The sequence below is a fragment of the Limanda limanda genome, chromosome 6 (assembly GCF_963576545.1).
Source record: "Limanda limanda chromosome 6, fLimLim1.1, whole genome shotgun sequence".
NCBI classification, from domain to species: domain Eukaryota; kingdom Metazoa; phylum Chordata; class Actinopteri; order Pleuronectiformes; family Pleuronectidae; genus Limanda; species Limanda limanda.
In genome coordinates, this window is record NC_083641.1 from 25,026,477 (window position 1) to 25,047,497 (window position 21,021).

At 42.2% G+C, this 21,021-nt stretch overlaps 1 protein-coding gene across 2 annotated transcripts; it reads left to right on the top strand.

Annotated features, from left to right (window-relative positions):
• Nucleotides 1–1,024: 1,024 nt before the first annotated feature.
• Nucleotides 1,025–13,831, top strand: LOC133003560 (high affinity cationic amino acid transporter 1-like). Of its 2 annotated transcripts, none has more exons than XM_061073329.1 (12): nt 1,025–1,124; nt 7,566–7,972; nt 8,379–8,537; nt 8,962–9,133; nt 9,224–9,354; nt 9,443–9,665; nt 10,619–10,758; nt 11,511–11,613; nt 12,026–12,225; nt 12,321–12,472; nt 12,968–13,076; nt 13,181–13,831. In XM_061073329.1, exons 2-12 carry the CDS (start codon nt 7,603–7,605, stop codon nt 13,363–13,365), a joined length of 1,944 nt encoding a protein of 647 aa, XP_060929312.1. In that variant the 5' UTR covers nt 1,025–1,124; nt 7,566–7,602; the 3' UTR covers nt 13,366–13,831. The 2 variants fall into 2 exon arrangements, with proteins under 2 accessions (XP_060929312.1, XP_060929313.1); XM_061073330.1 differs by lacking the exon at nt 1,025–1,124 and adding an exon at nt 5,799–5,857.
• The last annotated feature ends 7,190 nt before the right edge of the window (nt 13,832–21,021 follow it).

Here is a 21,021-nt window from a genome sequence, read left to right on the forward strand (position 1 = left end):
GCGTTCAGCCTATTGGTCAGAAGTGTCAGGTCTAATCTGAAGAAACCAGGCTGCACCTTCTCTTTCAGGTCGGCCATTATCGAAGGTGACTCCAAGGTTTTTACACTAGAATCCAATGTTCATTGACAGAGAACACAGGTGCTTCAATGTGGAGGTTTTGACTTTGTCGGGTCAGTAGTTATCACCTTTCCCTGCAAGAAATGTTGAGCCAGTCGGCATTTAATGTCCAGGACACAATCATTCAGAATACTAAGGTTGATCCAAGTCCTGCATTATAATAATTTAAAGAGAAACAGTTCTCCACCTGCTGCAGGAGTTTAACCCATTCGGCAAGTTCTTGATTGTATTACCTGTCAGCAGAGTAAGGTGGCCGAGAGAACTTCATCGATTTGACACCACATGAGCTGCAAAACGTCACAACACATGCAAATAGTGAAAAACAACAATTGAGTTTCCAGGGAACCCAATACAAGTGATTAAGCTGTCTGTAGCTCAATGCTTTGTGAAGTTCCATCACCACTGACGAGCAGCAGACTTCAACAACTTCACGGAGCGTTGAACTACAGAGCAGCTTCATCACTTTTTTTGGGGTGCAGAGCATGTGTCGACAAATTAATGTTTGTAGACAAATATTCTTTATGTACACGTGTTTTTTTTATATATATATTTGCATGTGTTGAGCTCCCTCTGCCAGAAATCTCGATTTGTCCTTTCTTGTTTGTTACAACAAAGAAATGCTCTTCAACGGTTTATGCAACGTGTGTGTGTGTGTGTGTGTGTGTCTGTGAGTGTGTTTGTGTGTGTGTGTGTGTGCGTGTGTGTGTGTGTGTTGTGAGAGAGGTGGCTGCAGCAAGCACGAGCATGGAGGATGCATTTGCTAGTGAACAGCGCCACCCAATGGTTGCAGGTGATGCTTGCAGAAAAGAGTGCATTTATAGCCTGACAATCTTTTTTTTTTTTTACAGCTGGGCGGATCCACAAACAGCTGGGCGGAGCCACGAACACTTTCAGGGCGACACCTCTATTCAACCCATCTGTCAGAAGTAGTACCCAGTCGATGCATGCGTCCCAGTGGCAGGAAACCAGTTCTTCACCTCCTCTCCTTTGTGTTTGTGCAGAAGAAGGTAAGAGGCGTTTAAAACTTTAATAAGAACCTCTCCAAACTCTTATTTTGAAATCAGAGCTTGAAATGATACATGTTGCACGGGCGGTGCTTTGAAGTTTGTTACTTTGTGGCGGAAAAAGGAGAAGAATGCGCGCGCTGCTCCTCTTTCTCTTCTCCTCTCTCTTTTGGTTTGTGCACCACGTGTTGAGAAGAAGGAACCAGGAAGTGTCCTGAGGCTGATGCAACATGAACTCAGCTCATCACACAGAAGCTTTTACTGTGGAGGAGGAATCTGATCCGGTGCCTGGACAGAGAGAGAGAAATGTGTTTCCTGCAAGTTTCAGTTTGACTCATTTCCACAGATCGAGTGAGAACAGAAGGGGGAACTTTTCCTTTGAGAACGCCTACACATCAATGCATTGTGTGTGTGTAACAATAACACACCCACACTGTAAATACAACAAACGACTTAAGTGGAACATCTCTCCCACGATGAGGACTTATCTTCTGACTATGTGAAGCTGTCAGCCGTCAATTCTATATGTTTTAAAATGCATGTAAGCAAACAAACCCTGTGTATGTTAGGGATGGGGGGTAAAATCGATTCAGTTACAAATCGCGATTCTTGTGAATGACGATTTTAAATCGCCATGCTGCCTCCCAAATCGATTTTTTTTTAAAAAAACAACATATTTATTGGTTTATAAGGGGGGGGATATATGGGGGGAGCAACATCACCCCAGAGCATGTTGACCAGCTCTTGTTTTTGCACAAGAATCTAAACATACCCAAGCAGTAGCTTTGTATCGCCTACATGCAAACAACAATAGCCTACTTTTGGTTTATTTCAAAGTTTATATTTTAAGTAAACTTTTATTCATTCTTTTTAATTTACCTTTTATTTATTGTTTAAAAGTAGCCTAAGTGGCATACATTTCTTAATCTGTCAGTTTGTGTGCAGTTGACAGAGGCTATACAATAATAGGGCACATTTTTGTTTATTTTCTCTATTGGCTGCCCGGCAGTCATTAAGTTAATGTTAATATTTGAAATAAAACTTGTAAAGCTCTAAGTGAATTTGACTGTGTTGTATTTGAAGTTATGATTCAAAATTTTTCCATGGTCCAGTACTTAAAAAAAAAAAAATAACCAAAAGAAATCCCAGGAAATCGTAATATCGAATCGCAATACTTACAAAATCACAATACCCAAAGAATCGCAATACATATCGTATCGCCACCTAAGTATCGTGATAGTATCGTATCGGGAGGTCCCTGCCGATTCCCGTCCCTAGTGTATATTAGACTTATGTTAAAGAAACTCATAATCACAGTTTTCCGATAAAGACTTTACTCATTTCCAATCAATATCAACATATTGGGAAAGACAAGTTTTATTTGTCAGCAACGAGGCAATTCAAATGGTTTGATGTGGAATATAAAAGGCAGCATGACAAATTGTAAAAAGCAACATAAGACAATAGAGAAAAGAATATTATGAAAATAGTTAAATAGAGAATAAAACTGATGATTAACATCAGTTATAAAAGCTAGACGGTAACAGTGAAGTGTAAGAAATGAGCAATTGTTAGATTTAAGACAGAGGCAAACAGGAAACTTCTCAGTCGGCGTACTGGGGAAAGTTTTCCCAATAATAGTAAAAGGAAAAAGTTTAAGGTTTTGGCAGGGATTAAAATCGTACTTTCTCAGGTTGGGAATCGATACAGGAATCGTGGCCCACGTATATATCTATATCTCCATATATATATATATATATATATTGTCCCACCTCACGTGTCTGCATGTGCGTACGTTTTATGATCTCTCTAAACATTCCTCTGCTCTGTACTTGCCTGGAGCAGATTCTTTGGCATGAGGCACAAACGCTTCTTAAGCTTCTTTTAATTTGTTAATGTTAATCCCACATATTACAATATCTAATGTCAAACATGTTTGATCTGAGAGTCAGTCACTTGATATGAGGCTAACGCTTGCCAGATATGTACCTAATGTGTGTGTGTGTGTGTCAGCCCTCAAGCAGCTTAAGTATTAATCACGTATTATTTAAATCAGGAGCTGTGTCTTCTTTCACATTTGTTTCCAAACAGTTTCTGTAATCCCAAATAATTATTATGATCATTAACGCCTCAATACCTGGAAACACAGGCTCTTGTTTCAGACCTCTGTTAAAAGGGTTGTTATGGGTTTGTGATATTTCTAGTGATGCATGTTTATTTGATGCTTCACATTTTCAGCACGGTTGGAAGACTGAAAATGTAGAATATCGAATGGGCCAATAAGGTGCGTTTTTCAAAATATTTGCAAATTAATCTCAACAACGATGTGTGCATTGTGACAGTGTGACAACCTGCCAACTGTTTTATTCTCTCGAACATTTAATGTGTGTCACCCAGGGATCCTGGCAAACCCGGGACATTTATATTAACATATGTAAATATTCAGTTTGTGAAACGTTAGCCTGAAACATATGGCTTCCTGTGGTGTCATGCTGAGACAAGTTGGAGTGTGAATCCTGAGGGGGGGGGGGGCAGAATGTAAACAGCGAGTCAGACGGTGAGAAGCTGCAAGGTCACGTCAGCCGAGCCAGAACAGGAGCCGGCTTCTGACACCGCACCTGGTTCCAAACGGGCGTGACGACAACTCAGAATCCACATCACGGATTATACTATTATGGGCTACTGTGTGTGTGTGTGAGTGTGTGTGAGTGTGTGTCTGTGTGTCCAGTTATTTCCTCATGCTGTGGGGTCATAAATCTGTTTACATAGTCAAATTATGGGGACTTATCTGCCTTATCGGGACAAGAGGACAAGTGAGGGGCATGTTACATTTGCAAAGCCACACATCATTGGATATGTTCTGAAAAACGTTCCTTGTTCAAGCACAGACTAAAAATATATAAACATTTTATATGTTGTCATATTTATTGTTAGTGGTTGACTAGTGACTACTTAAAGGACTGGGGAACTTCAGGGACCAATCAGATTTCAGCTGGGGTCCGTGCCCCCCCTAGCCCTGCCCCTGGACCCGCCCCTGCTGCAGTGAAAGCCAGTTGTTAGACTGAGTTTGATGTGATCCAGTCGACCAGTGTAGCACAAGAGAGCAGCTTCCCACTTTATATATGAGATGAGATATCACGTCTGCAGTGAAGATTCATTCATGTGCGTCATTCAGGCAGAGTTGTTCCAGTGTTAAATCAAAGTGATTGTGTGCTAGTAATTGTCACAAGTGCAATAAACGTTACACGGATATTCCAGCTATAAACACCTCAGACTCGGAATAGTAGAAGCTGTTCTTTTTATATAAAAGATGGCTGTTTTTTTTTAGTTCTGTCCTCCCTCAGCTACAAGGTCGTCGTGGCCCTCGAGGTGTCGCCAAGGCCCGAATCCCCGGGAAGGAACGTTTGTTTGGCTGGTGTGAGCCGTCTGCTGTGCGATGGCCCTCACATGACACTTTTGTGTGCTCCGTCCCCGGTTACACAACAAGGGCAGGTGGGCTCTCTGTAGTGTGCGGCTGAACGCCCTTCACGTGCCCAGTGCCAGCTCAGTGGGAAGCGAATGGGAGCTCCAATCCACGCAAGGAAAAACTGTAATCAAACACACCCGGCAGCATTTCTCAAATTTCTGTTCGGGAGAGAAAAATGTCAAGTTGCCTCGTGGAAATCTGTGAGATGATGGTGTTTTGTCGGACGCAGGTGGTTGTGCAGGTGTCCGTCTGTTGTGAGTTACGGACGTGACAACATTTGTTGCATCGTTTATCAGCCAACACGCACATGCTGGTTCAATATTACCGCTTGAGTGGTGTCCTTGTTGTTGTGGCTGCGAAGATATGATAAAATCTGTTAAACATAACTATCTTCAGATGGATTCAGGTCGTGTTTGTGTAAAGTTTTGACCTCAGCTGTATAGATTATGCTGGAGCTTTGTGCTGAATTCCTCGTGAGCCTAAACAATGTCACAGCCAGCACAGGGTTCGTTTGAAGGAGTGTTTTGCCTCCAGCCGAGCAGTGACGAGCATGTGACTCACTGCTATTCCAGATTCACCCACGCAGTGAGCCCCGTGATTGGCCGAGGAGAGGGCAGGGTCCTTTCTCCGCCCAACCTGCTTATTATAGCTCCATCTCTGCGTGCCCGCACATGTGCGTATGTGCTCGTGCTGAACCATCGACTGCTCCACCACCTTTGTTTTCTCTCCCCTGGCTGGGATGGGACGTTCACCCTTGAGCCGCCTCTAAGGACATTTTCTTTCCATGTCCTATACTTTTATTGACACTTCTGCCTTCTTGTAATCAAACACTTCTGGCCTGATTTCAATATCTGGCCCCGACTGTCCCAGGTCATCCCAACCCAGACGGACAACATGAAATTGTTTAACGACAACTACGGCTCATTTAGTCCTTGAATTTGTTTTTCTTCTAAGAAAATCGAGACTAGAAGAGATAACCCTCTCTCTGCAGCTTCATATTTCAAGAGTTCTGTGATTGTAACAACTTATCCCAGACACATTTACAATCACAATCCCTCCTTAAGTCTTGTACAACTTTTCCACTATCTACAATGACCGTATCTCTGCTGTCAAATCGGGTCATCTTGCCCTCTTGTATTTGTTATTCCATGATGATGATGGTCAGTCCTGTGCGGGTGGAACACGGCCAGCGTCACAGCTGCTCCGGGTGTTTGAGTCCCGAGGCCATGTGACACGTCACGCTTCTATTTGTGAACCGGACACCTGAATGGTTTGTATACTAAGAGGCTTCGGCGTCACATGTCGAGCCAGCGCTTGTAAACCTCTGTGTCTCTCGGCTTTGTTCATCTGAAGAAGGGAAATCGGTCCACAGCTGCACACACACACTCACACACTCGGAGGAAGTGGTGGAGAGGGTTTATAGATCGAAAGAAGGGTGAAGAAGGAACATCCTGCTTTGTATTGTTTTGTTTTGACAGTGAGTATTGTGTGTGTGTTGTTGTGTAGATCTGCCTTCTGTGCTGTGCTGTGCTTTTAAACTGGATCTCGCTTGGATTTAGAAAAGGTTGGCAAGTCCGGATTAATCCACATTTACAGCATCTGGATATTCTACCTGCTATATTTCTGTTAAATGGAAAAAAGCTCAGCAATCCTTTCACATCTTGGTCTCGTCCATTCTGTTTTGCTGCTGCCGTCATCGTAGCCTGGAACAAAAGATCTTCACCACGGATAATTATAGGATAGGAACAAGTCTGTCTTTTTAAGGTAGAATGATCGTCCAATCAGAAGCTGTGTTGGCTGAAGTATGTCATTTAATGGACTTTACGCAATCAGCCTTGCTTCCTTAAGATCAAACAGATCAGAGGCATTTTCCGTAATTATATACTTGGCATTGAAACATTTAGATGTAAACTATATTTGAATAGTTACACATTAGTTTTTAAGCTAAAATGTTTTTGTTGAGATTCATGTCTGTTTTTTTCTGAGGCTCTAATCAATACTAAAGATGTATTGTGTATTAGTATTAAATTTGTTCTCTCAATGTACTTGTTGCACATTTTAGCAGTTTCCAGTTTACTCTTTATATCGGTGTAAATATGTAACAGTGCTATTAAACTGTAAAAGGCATATTTGAACCTTTTCATCGAAACAAGACGCAAAGAATCTTGGGAGATATTTTTGTTTTCAGACCAACAGCTCCATTAATCATTTTGATATTTATTCCTAAACACTTTCTACATTTGTTTATTGTCATGTTTTCATCTTCACAGCTGAGAAAACTGAACTCAAACTCCTCCATATATGTATCTTCAGGTTATTTCCTCTGATTCCTGAGGCAGGTTTTGTTGTGTTAGTTTCTTGATGAGCACAAAGCCGTTGGAATCCTTTTGAACTTGGAACAGGAACAGTTGGGTTTCTCTATAAAGTTAAAGTCTTAACCTTTTTTTAACCGTTTTGATTTGGCTCTTCAAATTGAACATAATATCTTTTATTATAGTTCATTCCTCATTTTGCCATGGATATTTTTTCTGTCAAGTACTTTGTAACCTTGTTTAGATAAGGGCTATACAGATTAAAATTATTTTTATTATTGAAGAAAGGGTTACAAAATCCAGAATCTGCCCTATGTCCAGATCCAACCCCAAATTGAAGGGGTTCTCTCTCAGTCCATATCTCATAATTCCAATAAACAACTCCCCGAAAGTGAAGCCAAAGCATCTCAATCACTCCCTAGTGGCTGGCTTCAGTACATGTCATAAACCCTGCCTCCTCCATGTTAGTTGCATGGTACACGTTCCAAGTTTCAGAGAAATCTGATAGGTTGTTTTTGAGTAATCCTGTTTACAAACAAACCAGCCGACCAAAAATCAGACTGGAGTGAAACCATACCCTCCCTGGAGGAAGTGAGAAATACAAACCACATGCATTGTGTCTGTTTTCAGTCGTGTGGTAACTCCAAGCTCTTGTTATGTCAACAGGTGAGTTACCTACAGCGGAGCATCGGTACCAGTCAGGATGATTCTGGCCAAACTGAAAGACGTGGGGAAGCAGCTCCTGCGGGTGAAGGTGGTCGACTGTAACGCCGAGGACTCCCGCTTGTGTCGATGCCTCAACACATTCGACCTGGTCGCCCTCGGGGTCGGCAGCACGCTGGGGGCCGGCGTCTACGTGCTCGCCGGCGCCGTGGCCCGAATCAGCTCCGGACCTGCCATCATCCTCTCCTTCCTCATCGCCGCCCTGGCGTCCGTCCTCGCCGGCCTGTGCTACGCCGAGTTCGGGGCCCGTGTCCCCAAAACCGGCTCGGCCTACCTGTACAGCTACGTGACCGTGGGAGAACTGTGGGCCTTCATCACGGGCTGGAACCTCATCCTCTCTTACATCATCGGTGAGACCCTTTAAACAAGGGAGGGGAGGAGTTTGGCTTCTACCTCAATATTTTTTATTGTATTGTATTGTAAATATACCGGCTGCTATGACGACTTAATTTCCCTTTGGGGATGAATAAAGTAATCTATCTATCTATCTATCTATCTATCTATCTATCTATCTATCTATCTATCCATCTATCCATCTATCCATCTATCCATCTATCCATCTATCCATCTATCCATCTATCCATCTATCCATCTATCCATCTATCCATCTATCCATCTATCCATCTATCCATCTATCCATCTATCCATCCATCCCTCCCTCCCTCCCTCCCTCCCTCCCTCCCTCCCTCCCTCCCTCCCTCCCTCCCTCCCTCCCTCCCTCCCTTCAGTTTCTATAAAATGATTTTCTCTGCACAGGAACGTCAAGCGTGGCCAGAGCGTGGAGCGCGACCTTTGACGAGCTGATTGGACGGCACATTGAGATATTCTGCAGACAATACATGCCCATCAATGCCCCGGGCTATCTGGCAGAATATCCCGACATATTTGCCGTCTTCATCATCATTATTCTGACGGGTCAGGAACGGATCATTTATACTTTCTTTTTCTTTCTCTTTTGTTTTGCTATCTTTATTCAAGAGCTCAGTCTTTCAGTTTGAGAGCAGGACTAAATGATTCCACGTTCAGATGTTTGTGATGCTCTTTTCTCAAAATTCGCCGCTTGGACTCAAATATTTCCTGCTTGGGTTGCTTCCGTGCACGTGTGAAACGTCTGCTTTTGGATTTCTGCTCAGATTTGTTTCTTCTGAGCATGAAGAGAAGAGCTGAAGCTGGAGCACAGGACGGTGTATGAGTGTGAGTGCAGGGTTTTGAGAGAGAGAATCACAAACTGAAACTGAAACCTCTTTTACAAAGATGCGAAAACTCTCATGTTCTTTTTGTTGTTGATGTTTTATGTTTTAATTTTTCTCTTTTGTCTTTTTTTCCTGTCGTCGTGCAGGACTGCTTGTATTCGGAGTGAAGGAGTCGGCCATTGTAAATAAAGTGTTCACCTGCATCAACGTGCTGGTGCTGCTGTTTGTGGTCATCTCCGGCATGGTGAAGGGAAACCTGGACAACTGGAACGTGAACCCTGAGAAGATCCTCAACTTCACCAGAAACTCCAGCCTCAAGTGGGTGACATTAGGAACCTTTTAAGAAAGTCCCCATTAAAAAATATTGCTGTTCCAAATAATCAAACGTCTCCCTTTTTTTATTTCCAGCATGACTGATTTGCCAACAAAAGAATCCCTTGGTGAGGGCGGGTTTATGCCGTTTGGCTTCTCCGGAGTCCTCTCCGGTGCGGCCACGTGTTTTTATGCCTTCATCGGGTTTGACTGCATCGCCACAACAGGTGAGAGGAAACCCATCGATCTGATCATCGACTCACACGATGACGATCACTTCCTCTGACGTCTCCGGGTTGTGTTTCCTCCTCGTAGGAGAGGAGGTGAAGAACCCCCAGAGGGCCATCCCGGTCGGGATCGTGGCCTCGCTGCTCATCTGTTTCGTGGCGTACTTCGCCGTGTCGGCTGCGCTCACCGTGATGATGCCGTACTACCTGCTGGACAAGAACAGCCCTCTGCCCGTGGCCTTTAAGTACGTGGGCTGGGAGGGAGCCACCTACGCTGTGGCCATCGGCTCTCTGTGCGCCCTGTCCACCAGGTAAGAGGACCTCCTGCCGCCTCTTGGGATTGTTCTGCATGAAACTTTGAAAAACATTTCCTGCATCGTAAAACATTTACAAAGCATGGTTTGTATTCCTGTTTGCATCCTGTGAGCCTTGTGTTGGTGCTTTGCTGTAAACACCACCTGTAGATCAGTGGAATTCTCTGAAACCATTGGCAGGAACCTGTATTGTCACTGGTGCATGAAAGCAAACAAAATGGGCATCCACATATTAACGAAATTGTTCTGATAAAAACCTGTGTTTTTAATCCAGCTTCACAACCTTTGTTCGTTGAAAAATTGTAGTCCTAAAATTTAAAATATTTTTTGCATGTGGGTGTGATGTATAAATAATATATTTACTAGTTGACATTAACAGCCCAAGCTAATTTGCAGAGCTCATCTTAAGATGATGTTGATGATTTTTTTAATGGTTTGAGCCACTTGGTAACGATAAAGCAAAACAATATTTTCCTCTGCAAATCTGTTTTTCCACTTCCTACTTCATCAATGTTTTATCCATGTGTGACTTTCCCCGAGCCGCCGACTTCGGCCGACTCTCTGAACGTGTTTGCGATGAATTAGAATGATGACATATGCACATTAGGTTTTATTACCCTAGGAAGAACCTATGAAATGTTGCTGCAGGTCTGGATCAGCGGTTGGATCCAGGAATGTTTTTTTAACCAACTAACAATGACGGGCGTTTACCCACATTTTTCCTCAATTCGTCACAGCAGTTAATATTTAATTATGTAATTTGTGCTCATAGAAATAAAAATCCTGATCCAGTGGATTTAAATGTGGTTTCATAAAGGGACAGTTGGGCGGAGTTCTGTGATCTTCTGAGTGCAATTAAATACTTGAATTGACCCTCACACTTGTTCCCTTTTCTAATCGTGTGCATTCACGTGCACGGCATGCTTTTTGTTTTTCTCCCCCCACACTAGTTTACTAGGCTCCATGTTCCCAATGCCCCGAGTGATCTGGGCCATGGCGGAAGACGGGCTGCTCTTCAAGTGTTTGGCTAAAATCAGCAAACGAACCAAAACCCCTCTAACAGCTACAATAACATCGGGTGTTGTGGCAGGTGAGGCCGCGACCTAAACCTACTAACTGGTTATGGAGGTGGTGGTGGTGGGGGTGGGGGGGGTTTCCTGTCAGAGCCTTGTGTGACTCTTGGTTCCCACGGCCTCAGCACCGGCACAAAACAAAAGATGGTCACACGGCGTAAAGTTCAAAACTTATATGTATCCTAAATTAATTTCAGCCGTTTGAAACCGTGACCCGGCAACATCCTGATTACAACATGTTGTGTTGTCCAATCAGGATGTGAGGATGTGTGTGGCTGCAGCTGAGGCCTTGTGTGAGGAACCAGGGTTCACAAACTGAGGATTTCTGCTCCACATTATAAACCTCTTCCTCCTCCTCTTCCTTCTCCTTCTTCTCCTTCTTCTCCTCTTCCTCCTTCTTCCTTCACCCTGGGCTTAGTCTCCTCGGCTCCCTGTTTCCTCTGCCTCGCATTATCTTTGCTATGGCTCGCGATGGTCTTCTCTTCTCCTTTATGGCTCGTGTCAGCAAGAGGAAGACGCCCATCATCGCCACCTTGGTGGCAGGGCTCTTGTCTGGTAGGTAGCTGAGCTGAGGGCCAAGGCAAGACTGCCCCCTTGTGGCAGGAGGATGGTGGTGTTTTGGGTGCTGTTCTGCTCAACTTTCTAAAATTCAAAGTCTAGAAATTATTTTACCCTGTGTATAATGGGCTTACTCTGCTGTTTTAACCTGTTGGAATAATTTAAAGATGTTTTTCTTTTTGCTGACATGTATTTGCCTCTCCTCCTGCAGCTGTGATGGCGTTCCTGTTTGACCTGAAGGACCTGGTTGACCTGATGTCCATCGGCACCTTGCTGGCTTACACCCTGGTGGCTGCCTGTGTGCTGGTCCTCAGGTAGAGTCCTCAGGCTGGAGAACAACACATTAGTATATCCACAGGCTGAGAAGGAAATCCTCCACTAAGGATGGAGAGGCTAATCAGACCAGTCCGTCCAAAAGTCTAATAGATACTGAGAGTTTATCAAGTAAAATAAAAAGAGACGATGATTTGGAAACTAACCTTCAGCCTTACTAAAGTTTGTGAATGTATCTTGTACATTTCATGTTTTTTATGCATGTTGCAGTTAAAAAATAAGAATCATAAACTTTATTTATACAGCTATGCATAAAATAAACCACCAAATGTGTGATAAAACAATAGAATTAAATGTAATATTAACAGCGGGTTAAGACAGATGTCAGATTACATTTCTGAATCATCTCCATCAGTTGCTGCTCCTTCATGTGTGGTGGTTTGTGGTGTGCAGGTACCAGCCCGTGCAGCCCAGTGCGTCCTACGAGATGGCGAACACTCAGGAGGAGCCGGACCTCGGCGAGTCGTGCAGCAACATCGACATGCTGCCCCCCCCATCTGATCGCCTCACCATCAGGAACCTGCTCTGCCCCTCAAACACAGAACCTTCCCGACTGTCTGGCTCCATCGTGAATGTTTCCACCAGTATTCTCGGTGAGGGACACACACACACACACACACAGACACACACACTCTCTCCTGGTTACCCGGTTATCATCCCCTGACACCCTCCCTTTCCCCCCCTGCAGGTGTGTTGGTGTTTGTCTTCAGTATTGTAGCGGTTCATGGAGGGATGGCGCCCTGGTCACTGGCCATCCTCACCATCGTCACGGTGATCTGTCTGCTCCTCTGCGGCATCGTGTGCCGACAACCTCAGAGCAAAACCAAGCTCGCCTTCACGGTACAGCTCCCCGGAGAGAACAGCTTTATTATAGTTTCACTGAAGACTCTATTATTGCTTCTTACCTGCTCAGTTACTACACATCTTTTGGACAAGAAGTTGTTTCTTATCATGGAGTATTTACAAAATGAATCAAACCTTTTTTTAACTGATTACATTTTGCACAACTCATTTTTATAACAAAATTGCAGTAACATAAGACACTTTTATTTATATAGAGTAACACAGATTCATTGCAAACTTTTTCATGCAGAAATAACATAAATGAAACCCAGAGGTTTCTTGGAAAAAAAATTGGAAAATACTTAAGATCTATGGCTTTTGAAAGTTGTTTGGCAAATATATAAAGTTATTCATCTTTCCAGTTCATCTGCTCGAAGTATTTCCCTGTAACTCTACTCTCTGGGCTGTTTTGTCATATTGTCTACAATTCACTTTTTGTGTCTTTTCTCGATATCAAAAGTCTTAAACTTCACTCTCTCTCTCTCCTCCCAGGTTCCCCTGCTGCCGTTCCTCCCAGTCATCAGTATGTTTATTAACGTTTACTTGATGATGCAGCTCGACAGAGGAACCTGGCTGCGTTTTGCTATCTGGATGGCTTTAGGTACTTAAGATTTTTTTGTGATTTATAAAAAGAATAAGACCTGTACTGTTATTAATTGTTAGAAGGAATTCCTCTTTGCATTAATGCATCCACCCTTTCTGCAGGTTTTGGTATCTACTTTGGCTACGGCATTCGAAACAGCGCAGAGGCCACGTCCAACAAGTCCGGCCCCTACAAGCCGGCCTGCACCATGAAGGGCGAGCCCATGACCAAGGAGAAGATGGCCTTCCTGCCTGACGGCCAGAGCGCCGCCGCAGACGACGAAGATGAAGACGACGACGACGATTGAGGAAACAGGAGGTTCCCTAATCGACTCTGTTCTGCGTATCAAAAACAATGATGTGTGTCAGAAATCGCTGTAAATACGTCTGGAGACTCGTGTGAACCCGTCACTCAGAGCATCTAATTTGGCTGTTTGACTCAGTAAAAGACGAGATGACTATCTGGAAACTAAGACTTTAAGTCCCAAAAATATTTTTTTATAGATAAAATGGGATTTTTATGTTTTAACAATTTTGATATGATCAATTTTTACTGAGCACAAATGAAGCTGTGGATAGGAACCAGAGCAAAAGTTCAATACGGGCCGTACACATGTGTATTGGTAACGTTTATTTTGGTTCCTTCATCTACAGGTTAAAGTTTATTACGATTGTTATTTTTTCTTTTTTTTTAAAGTTCTATTTGAGCTTGACCTTTTTGAGAGTTCAGTATCTGTTACTTTCCTGATGAGGAACGATGCTGAACAATGAACAAACCCCCCCCCCCCCCCCCCACACACACACACACACAAACACACACACACACACACACACACACACACACACACACACCACACACACACACATCATAAGAGCATTTTAACAGTAAATTAACTGACAGGACGTCGATGGGACTTTTAATAAGTACATAATTACAAACTATAAAAGCTTTTTTAATGAAATGCAGCTCAACTTGGCTTTCGGGCAACTTCGCTTGGCAGATTTCTTGGTAGATTTTTGTCACTCATCTTGCCGGGTTATTACTTTTTACATCCACATCCTTTTCCGTTGCATTTGAATTTTGAATTAAGAATCTGTAAATAATAATTCCTCAAATCGCAGCTGAGAATTCCACTGTGTTTTAAAAGGATGACTGCTGTTACTGGGGAAAGTTCTAGAAAACACAACTGTGTGTCTTTTATTTTTATACAATAACTGTGGAGCTCGGACAGTCACAGCATGGTGCTACGTACACTGTGATTTGAAGAGGTTGATGTTTCGTGGATTTGTCTTTGTCCTCATGTTAACGGCACAAACATTTATCTGCAGAGGTCCGGTCGTCTCTCGCTTTAACGGAAGATACGAACACAAAATCCAAAAAACGACTTCAAAAGCCACACAATGGAAACACAATCACGACAGAAGTGAGCGACAACGGAGGCTGACGATGAAATGAGCAGAGTAACTTTCTGCTGTCGGGTCACGATCTGTCGTTTGTGAGAACTCACTCAAATTTTGATGCTTTTCTATTTGAGGAGTTATGGTATAGGTGCATTTTTTTAACCTTTTTTACCGTAAAACTTAAAATAAACAAGCATCCTGTTTTAAGCAGTGATTGGATTGTCCTCGTTTTTATCTCATCAGGTTACTCTTCTCGTTTCATCGTCAAAATCTGTTGTCGCTTGCTTCCGATGAGATTGTGTGGCTTTTTGCATTTGTGTTTTCTGTTGATGTAACTTGCGTGAGTCCTCTCGGCAGCTGTGTGTATCAGTGATACACGGCCCCACACCACAGTGTTGTCTCTACCAGGGAACTGCACTTACTCACCTTGTCAACGTAACACAAGTAAAATAAGCTGCTAATGTGACTGGATTCATTGGGTATTTAAAGGGATGTATTTAAGTGCGTGTTGGCCAAATGAATGTAAAACCTTTAGACACCTGACCTGCTACGATTGTGAAATATATATATATATATAAGCCGTGTTATCTGTATATAATGTACACTCTGGATTTTTGAAAATCCTACATGTAAATAGATCTATAGGAGAAATTGAGCAATTTCAGATGATTTACCCTTTTTTTAGTTTGCACTAAAAAACGGAAAATGCAACCAGGTAAAAAATCTCTCTCCCCTTTTTAAATTTACTCTATGTTAAACTATTAGTTTTGACCTGTAACCTGAATGAAATTGTGTTAATTTAATTGGATTATATGGTAAAAAAGACAAAGCTGCTGTATTTCCTCTATTGACGTAATTTTAAGTTTAGAATACTAGATGTAAATAACATGTAGACGCAGATGCATCTGTAATAATAATAATTTGTTTTCTTTGCAATTATTTAAATTAAAACATCTGCATTATTACCTGAAAGGCTCATTTTCTACATTTGAATATTTGTAAATACAGTTTTGATTGATTTATTTGAAGTTACTGCCCGTAGTACAAGTTTAACTTGTCTACAACTATCAGCGTCCATCTAAACCCATTTGTTACTGACATCATGTGAAGTAAATCACACTGATTCAATGTGTCAGCACTGAATTCATGTTGTGCGTTTGTTTTGTAAGAACCAGACGGGAGTTGTTCTCGAGGTCAACGCCATCTTCACTGATGTTGTGTCTTTTTTGATATCGATGCCGTGTTTGGATGTTTGTCCTTCACTCTGTATCTTCTGTAAAAACCTTTTATTTGCATGGTGACGTATTTAAAGTGTAAACATCACAGGGCTGCGAGGAGATCAGATGTCCAGCTTCTCTACAGCCGCCTTTTTCGTTGGTTGCAGTTTGTATAGTTTTCTGCTGTAAATAAATAATGCTGAAATTTTAAAGCCACTTATTTTGTGTGTTTTTTCTTAGCTACTGTAGCAACACATTCAACCTTCATGTCACAAATGGTTTTCTATGTACTGTCCTGTTTCCCCTTTTATTCCTGTGTCCATGCAACATTTATTGGTTTTTCATAATTGCATCATTAATTATTTATAACATTTTTGAATAAAAAAATCTTAGATTCACTACCCTGTGTTTTACGGACAGTGCAAGACTGATAATGTTGTGGACACATGAAGATTTTTGAGGATTTATCTTTTCATTTTATCACAGTAAGAAATACAAAATGTACAATGCGCTCTATGGCTCTTTATAGGGCTATAAATATTGTTATTTTATGCATTTTTTCATGGATATTAAAAATTATTATATATATTTATACCACACTACTTCCTTCTTTATTTGCTTTATCCTTCACCCTAGTTTTTTTATCTAGATTTTCTATGAACCAAACACCAAAGCAAATTCCATGTATGTTAAAAACCTGTACTGTAGTACAACACTATATAATGACATTGAATATATAAAATAAAATAGTGAAGTATGAAAATATATACAATATTCATAGCCTCGAACAGAACCATGCACAATATTGCACATGTTGCATTTTGCATTTTAAAAAAATAAAAAGATAAATCCTGTTGCTTCATGTGTTTTACATTTTCACATAAATTAAATTACATAATTTTGAATAAGTTGTAACTAGTTCTGCACCGTCCACAACACACAGAGCACTTTATATTACCTTTTTAATTAATCCACAATATTTAGGCACAGTTGATTAAATAGGATTTTCATGAATTATTCATTACTGATTGCATTAGACACTAGAGCTTAGCCACATGCAAAAAAGATTACATGATATATGACATTAATATTTATTTGTATTTGTTATATTAAAGACTACTGTACAGTTTTGCTGCTCTGGGAAGGTTCTGGAAAATAAAGTGAAGGTTTCACCTGCAGGGGGCGACCTGAGTGCATGTTGACATGGGCGTTGGGTCTCTCCCTCTCTCCTCCTCTCTTCCTCTCCTCCTCTTCCTCCTCCTCTCTTCCTCTCCTCCCTGTTATCCCGGGGATGCTGCTGCGGACCGGAGCCTCTTCACCTCCTCCCGGGCTGGACGCGTCCCACCTCCCCGGGCTCGATGCTCTCTCAGCGGATCACCTGCGGACTGTGAACGGTAAGAAGCTCCGTTTCACACCGGAGGAGCTTTTCTTCTTCTTCTCCTCGATCTCCATCGCACATCATCTCGTTGATAATTGGATTTATTGGCACAGCTGCATCTGCAGGAGAGAGACTGCGGATCATCCTGTTATCTGAGCTTTTCTATTAACCTCCTTATTTCCAGAGCCATTTGTGTTATTTTTCTGCAGGAGTTTCAATTATGATATAAAGCTGCTGCCTATGCAGTCAAATTTAAAAAATGTGGGCTCAGCTCCCACTATAGGTGTTTGTGTATCTGCAGGTGTGAGAGTCAAACCCTAGAATCTTATAGTTAAGTGTTTTCTCCACCTCTATTATTATCTCATGGTTTTTTTTTTTTTGCAACAAAACCTGCTCTTCCTCTTTTCCCCCTCCTGCCTGGAATCATGTGTGTTTGCTTGGAGTGAAATGAGGAACCAGGCAGCACTAGCTGGTTTGTAACTGGGAGGTGTCAGGATTGTGCAGGTGTGACCACAGGTCCAAAGAGGCCGGAGGTTTGTCATATTACACAAAGCGTGACAGTGAGGAGCGTGTGAGGAGCCTCCACCACCAACAAAACCTGCATCCTCCAGCATGTGGAAGCTCAGGAATGATAATAATTGAACATAAAATGCGTTAAAATTGCATATTTGTGCATTTGTATATTACATATTAACATTTGCACGTCACGTTAATAGTGTCCAGGTATGCGTGAAGCTGTTGCTTTCAGGTGCAGCCCTCACCTTCAGCTTCTTTATGTCTCCACAGCAGATGATCCTCTGTGAGGTTCAGTGTCGCTGAAGCATGACAAATCTTGCCTCCATTTTCACCCAGCCTCAATATTTCATGAGGATTTCCAGTCTGAGCATCAAGTGAAGCTCGCTGGACAAACCAAGGCCTTGATCTTTGCTCTGCTTCCAACTTAATGTGAGACCCAATCAGAAGAAGCTCCTGAGGAAAAACACAAGATGTTTGTGCAGAAGCTCACACAAGCAACAGCACGGGGACGCACAGATTCCACCAGAGGCCTTGATGAAGGTCTGGGCTGCGGATCGAGAGGCAGGTGGCAGAGCGAGCTGCTGTACGGTGGGGGGATGGGGACACATGCTCGGGGAAGCGTGTTGATGGGGAGAACATAAATTTCCTCAATCTCCCTTGTTGCCGTTACACGGTGTCACCGCAGGACCATTATCGGCTGTTGCAGAAGCGAGAGCAAAACACGAGAGCGACAAACAGCCAGGCGGAAATACAAAGGGGTGGAGGTGATGGGGGTGTAGAGCTGTGTGGATGGAGATTGGAAAAATGGGATGGAGGCAGAGGAAGGGAGCATCACTACAGTCACTCAGGAGGACTCTGCACTTGTGTTTCTCTCAGTAAAACGAGCAGGATCCTGATGTGACACTCAGCTCTCCAGAGATCTGTGCACAGAAAGAGGTTGAGATGAATTTAAAAAGTTCAATTATCTCTGAGAGTGAGTAGCAGAAAATTATGAAATGCGCTGGGACAGAAAGTCAGGATGAGATGTAGGTCGGGCGTCTCAAATTAGTTCAGATTTGAAGGAAATATTGTTGCATTTATATTAAAGATATTAGTTTTAGTTTGTTGTTCTATTTGTGGTGAATTCCAGATTTAAAAAATCCATATTTAGGCCTCTTGTATGTTCACCTCTTATTTATTTAATCATAAACAAATAAATCGAGCTTGCTATCATCATTATCTCTGGATTCAAACTTTAGCATACGAACAAAGTTAATAACAAGCGAGTCATATCCATCATTTCATTGCTGTGCTGATGAATATCACATTATGAAGTTCTGCTGTGGAATGAGCTGCATTGATTCTGAGTCAGGATTCAATCTGAGGTGAAGGAGAAGCAATCGAGGCTGCAGCAGCAGAAACAATCCTGCTTCCTTCATTAATCCAACATGTCATCTCTCATGTAAGAGTCTTTACGAGAGCTGCGTTGGTTGTTTGGTTGCAGAGGTGGAAGTTAGTGTCTTAATCACACAGCACCGATAGGGACCTGATGGGGGGGTGTAGGGAATCTGATTCATCGGCCTGTGTTCTGCAGTGCAGGTGCTGAGGCAGCGTTTTAGTGTGGTGTGGTCTCCTGGGCTGTAAACAGACACGTGTCTCTGGAACGTCTCTGCAGTTCTTCTGTTACATGTACTTACAGAAATCAAAGAGTAAGGAAATGTGGGGTATATGTTACATGGAGGCTTTTTGTTGCTGCTGGTATTTCAATCAGGGGAAACTTGCAGAGTAACAGAAGAGTAAATTGGAGAGTTGAGGTGATGCAGTGATGGAAGTGGGTCACTTTCTTGCTGTATTAAACCAACAGGAGCAAGAGGAGACATTTTAAACTTTTAAACTCTGATTGCTAGAAGGTGATTGGCTCAGGGCGAGCTCGTCAGGGTGTGATTGGATGAAAACAGAATGAAATGAGATGGGTGGGAACTGTACATTTGACTCAGGAGACTGAATTATTTATAAGCTTCATTCCTCCTCCTCATTCTTAACCTGTAGGTTTGATGCAAATCATCTGCCAAGTTTAACAAGTACAAACAGATAATTCACTCATTAAGGTCTTCCATCGCCCGGAGCTCTTTTAAACAGGTTTATTTTCACTCTTCCATTTGTTCCAGATGACAAACATCTCCCTGGGTTCCTGGAGTCAAATCTATTTCTCATGATTCTAAAGGAGTAATGAAAATGAAATACAATGAAGTGTTTAGAGAGAAACTAATATTTAACTACGGTAGTGGAAAGTAGAAATATGGGATCCTGCAAATGACAGAAAATATTGCAAATGCTATTGGAAATACTGCACTTGATAATAAATTAATGTGATGATGAACAAAAATAGTATTCTTACACAAATTGCATGTGAATGGGGTCAAGTTTCACTGCTTGGTGAACTAAATATAATGAAACACAGAGACCTGACTTTAATTCAGGGTCCCAGGCTGAACCTGACATACTGAGCTGAGTAATGACAAACTGTGACAAGGTGGGAAGTTAATGTGAAGGTGAGAAATAGCCTGAGATCACAGAGTCTGTCAGGTTCTCTGTTCCCTACACGAGTCCAGTGAGGAAGGTCAGTGTCAGCAGCAGACATTTTTTTATTCTGTGCCTGTGGCTGAGGAGTCCATCACCGCTGATGGTTTCTTCCAATTAACAGTACGAGTGCAGTGCTCGTTCAGAATGGGCCTCCAGGCAGTGGCTGAGGGTCCGGCCTCTATTAACCCAGGCTGGGGGGTTTTCTGAGAGCAACAGTCATGACAGCTCTTCACCTGAGCACTGCCATGACAAGGATGTGTCCCTTCTCTGCTCTGTTGTTGTAGGAATGTTGTAGGAAATACCATCACAGTTGAGTTTGGCCTTTTTTTTTAGAACCATGGATTCATAAAGCTCTGCCTATAGTGTAATGTACTCAGAAAAAGTAACACATTAATGTTTCTACTCCCTGTACAATTGAGTGTTTGCTTGTACATAAACTTAAAAGTAATCAAAGTAAAAGTACTTTTCCCTAATGCAACGTTCTACATCATTATGGCTCTCATTGGTGGACTGCAGGAGGCTGGGCCTAATGTTACCAGCTCGCTCTGATTGGATCAGTGGACCAATTCCCCTCTTGTTATTAACTACTTTTAAAAATATAAAAAAACATTTCAGCATGTACTGCAATGCTTGATACTATATACATAGATATTATCTCATGTTTTTAGTGAAGTAAGAGTGAAAAGTATTTCCAAATATACAGTAATGAAGTAAATATACTTTGCTACATCCCACAACTGCAAGTAACATGTGGAAAAACCTTTGAGAGCCGCTCATAGATAAATATAAAGCTCTTACTAACAGAGATGAGCAAAATGCACAACGACCAAAACTCACTTTGAAATGTCAACCTGACAAGTCAGTCCCACGTGGCGATGACACATTTAAAC

Excerpts from the sequence above, each read along its gene's own strand:
- LOC133003560 (XM_061073329.1), top strand. The coding sequence starts at position 7,603 with ATGATTCTGGCCAAACTGAAAGACGTGGGGAAGCAGCTCCTGCGGGTG. Across the intron at positions 9,666-10,618 it reads CTGTGCGCCCTGTCCACCAG|TTTACTAGGCTCCATGTTCC; the intron begins GTAAGAGGACCT and ends CCCCCACACTAG. Across the intron at positions 11,614-12,025 it reads GCCTGTGTGCTGGTCCTCAG|GTACCAGCCCGTGCAGCCCA; the intron begins GTAGAGTCCTCA and ends TGTGGTGTGCAG.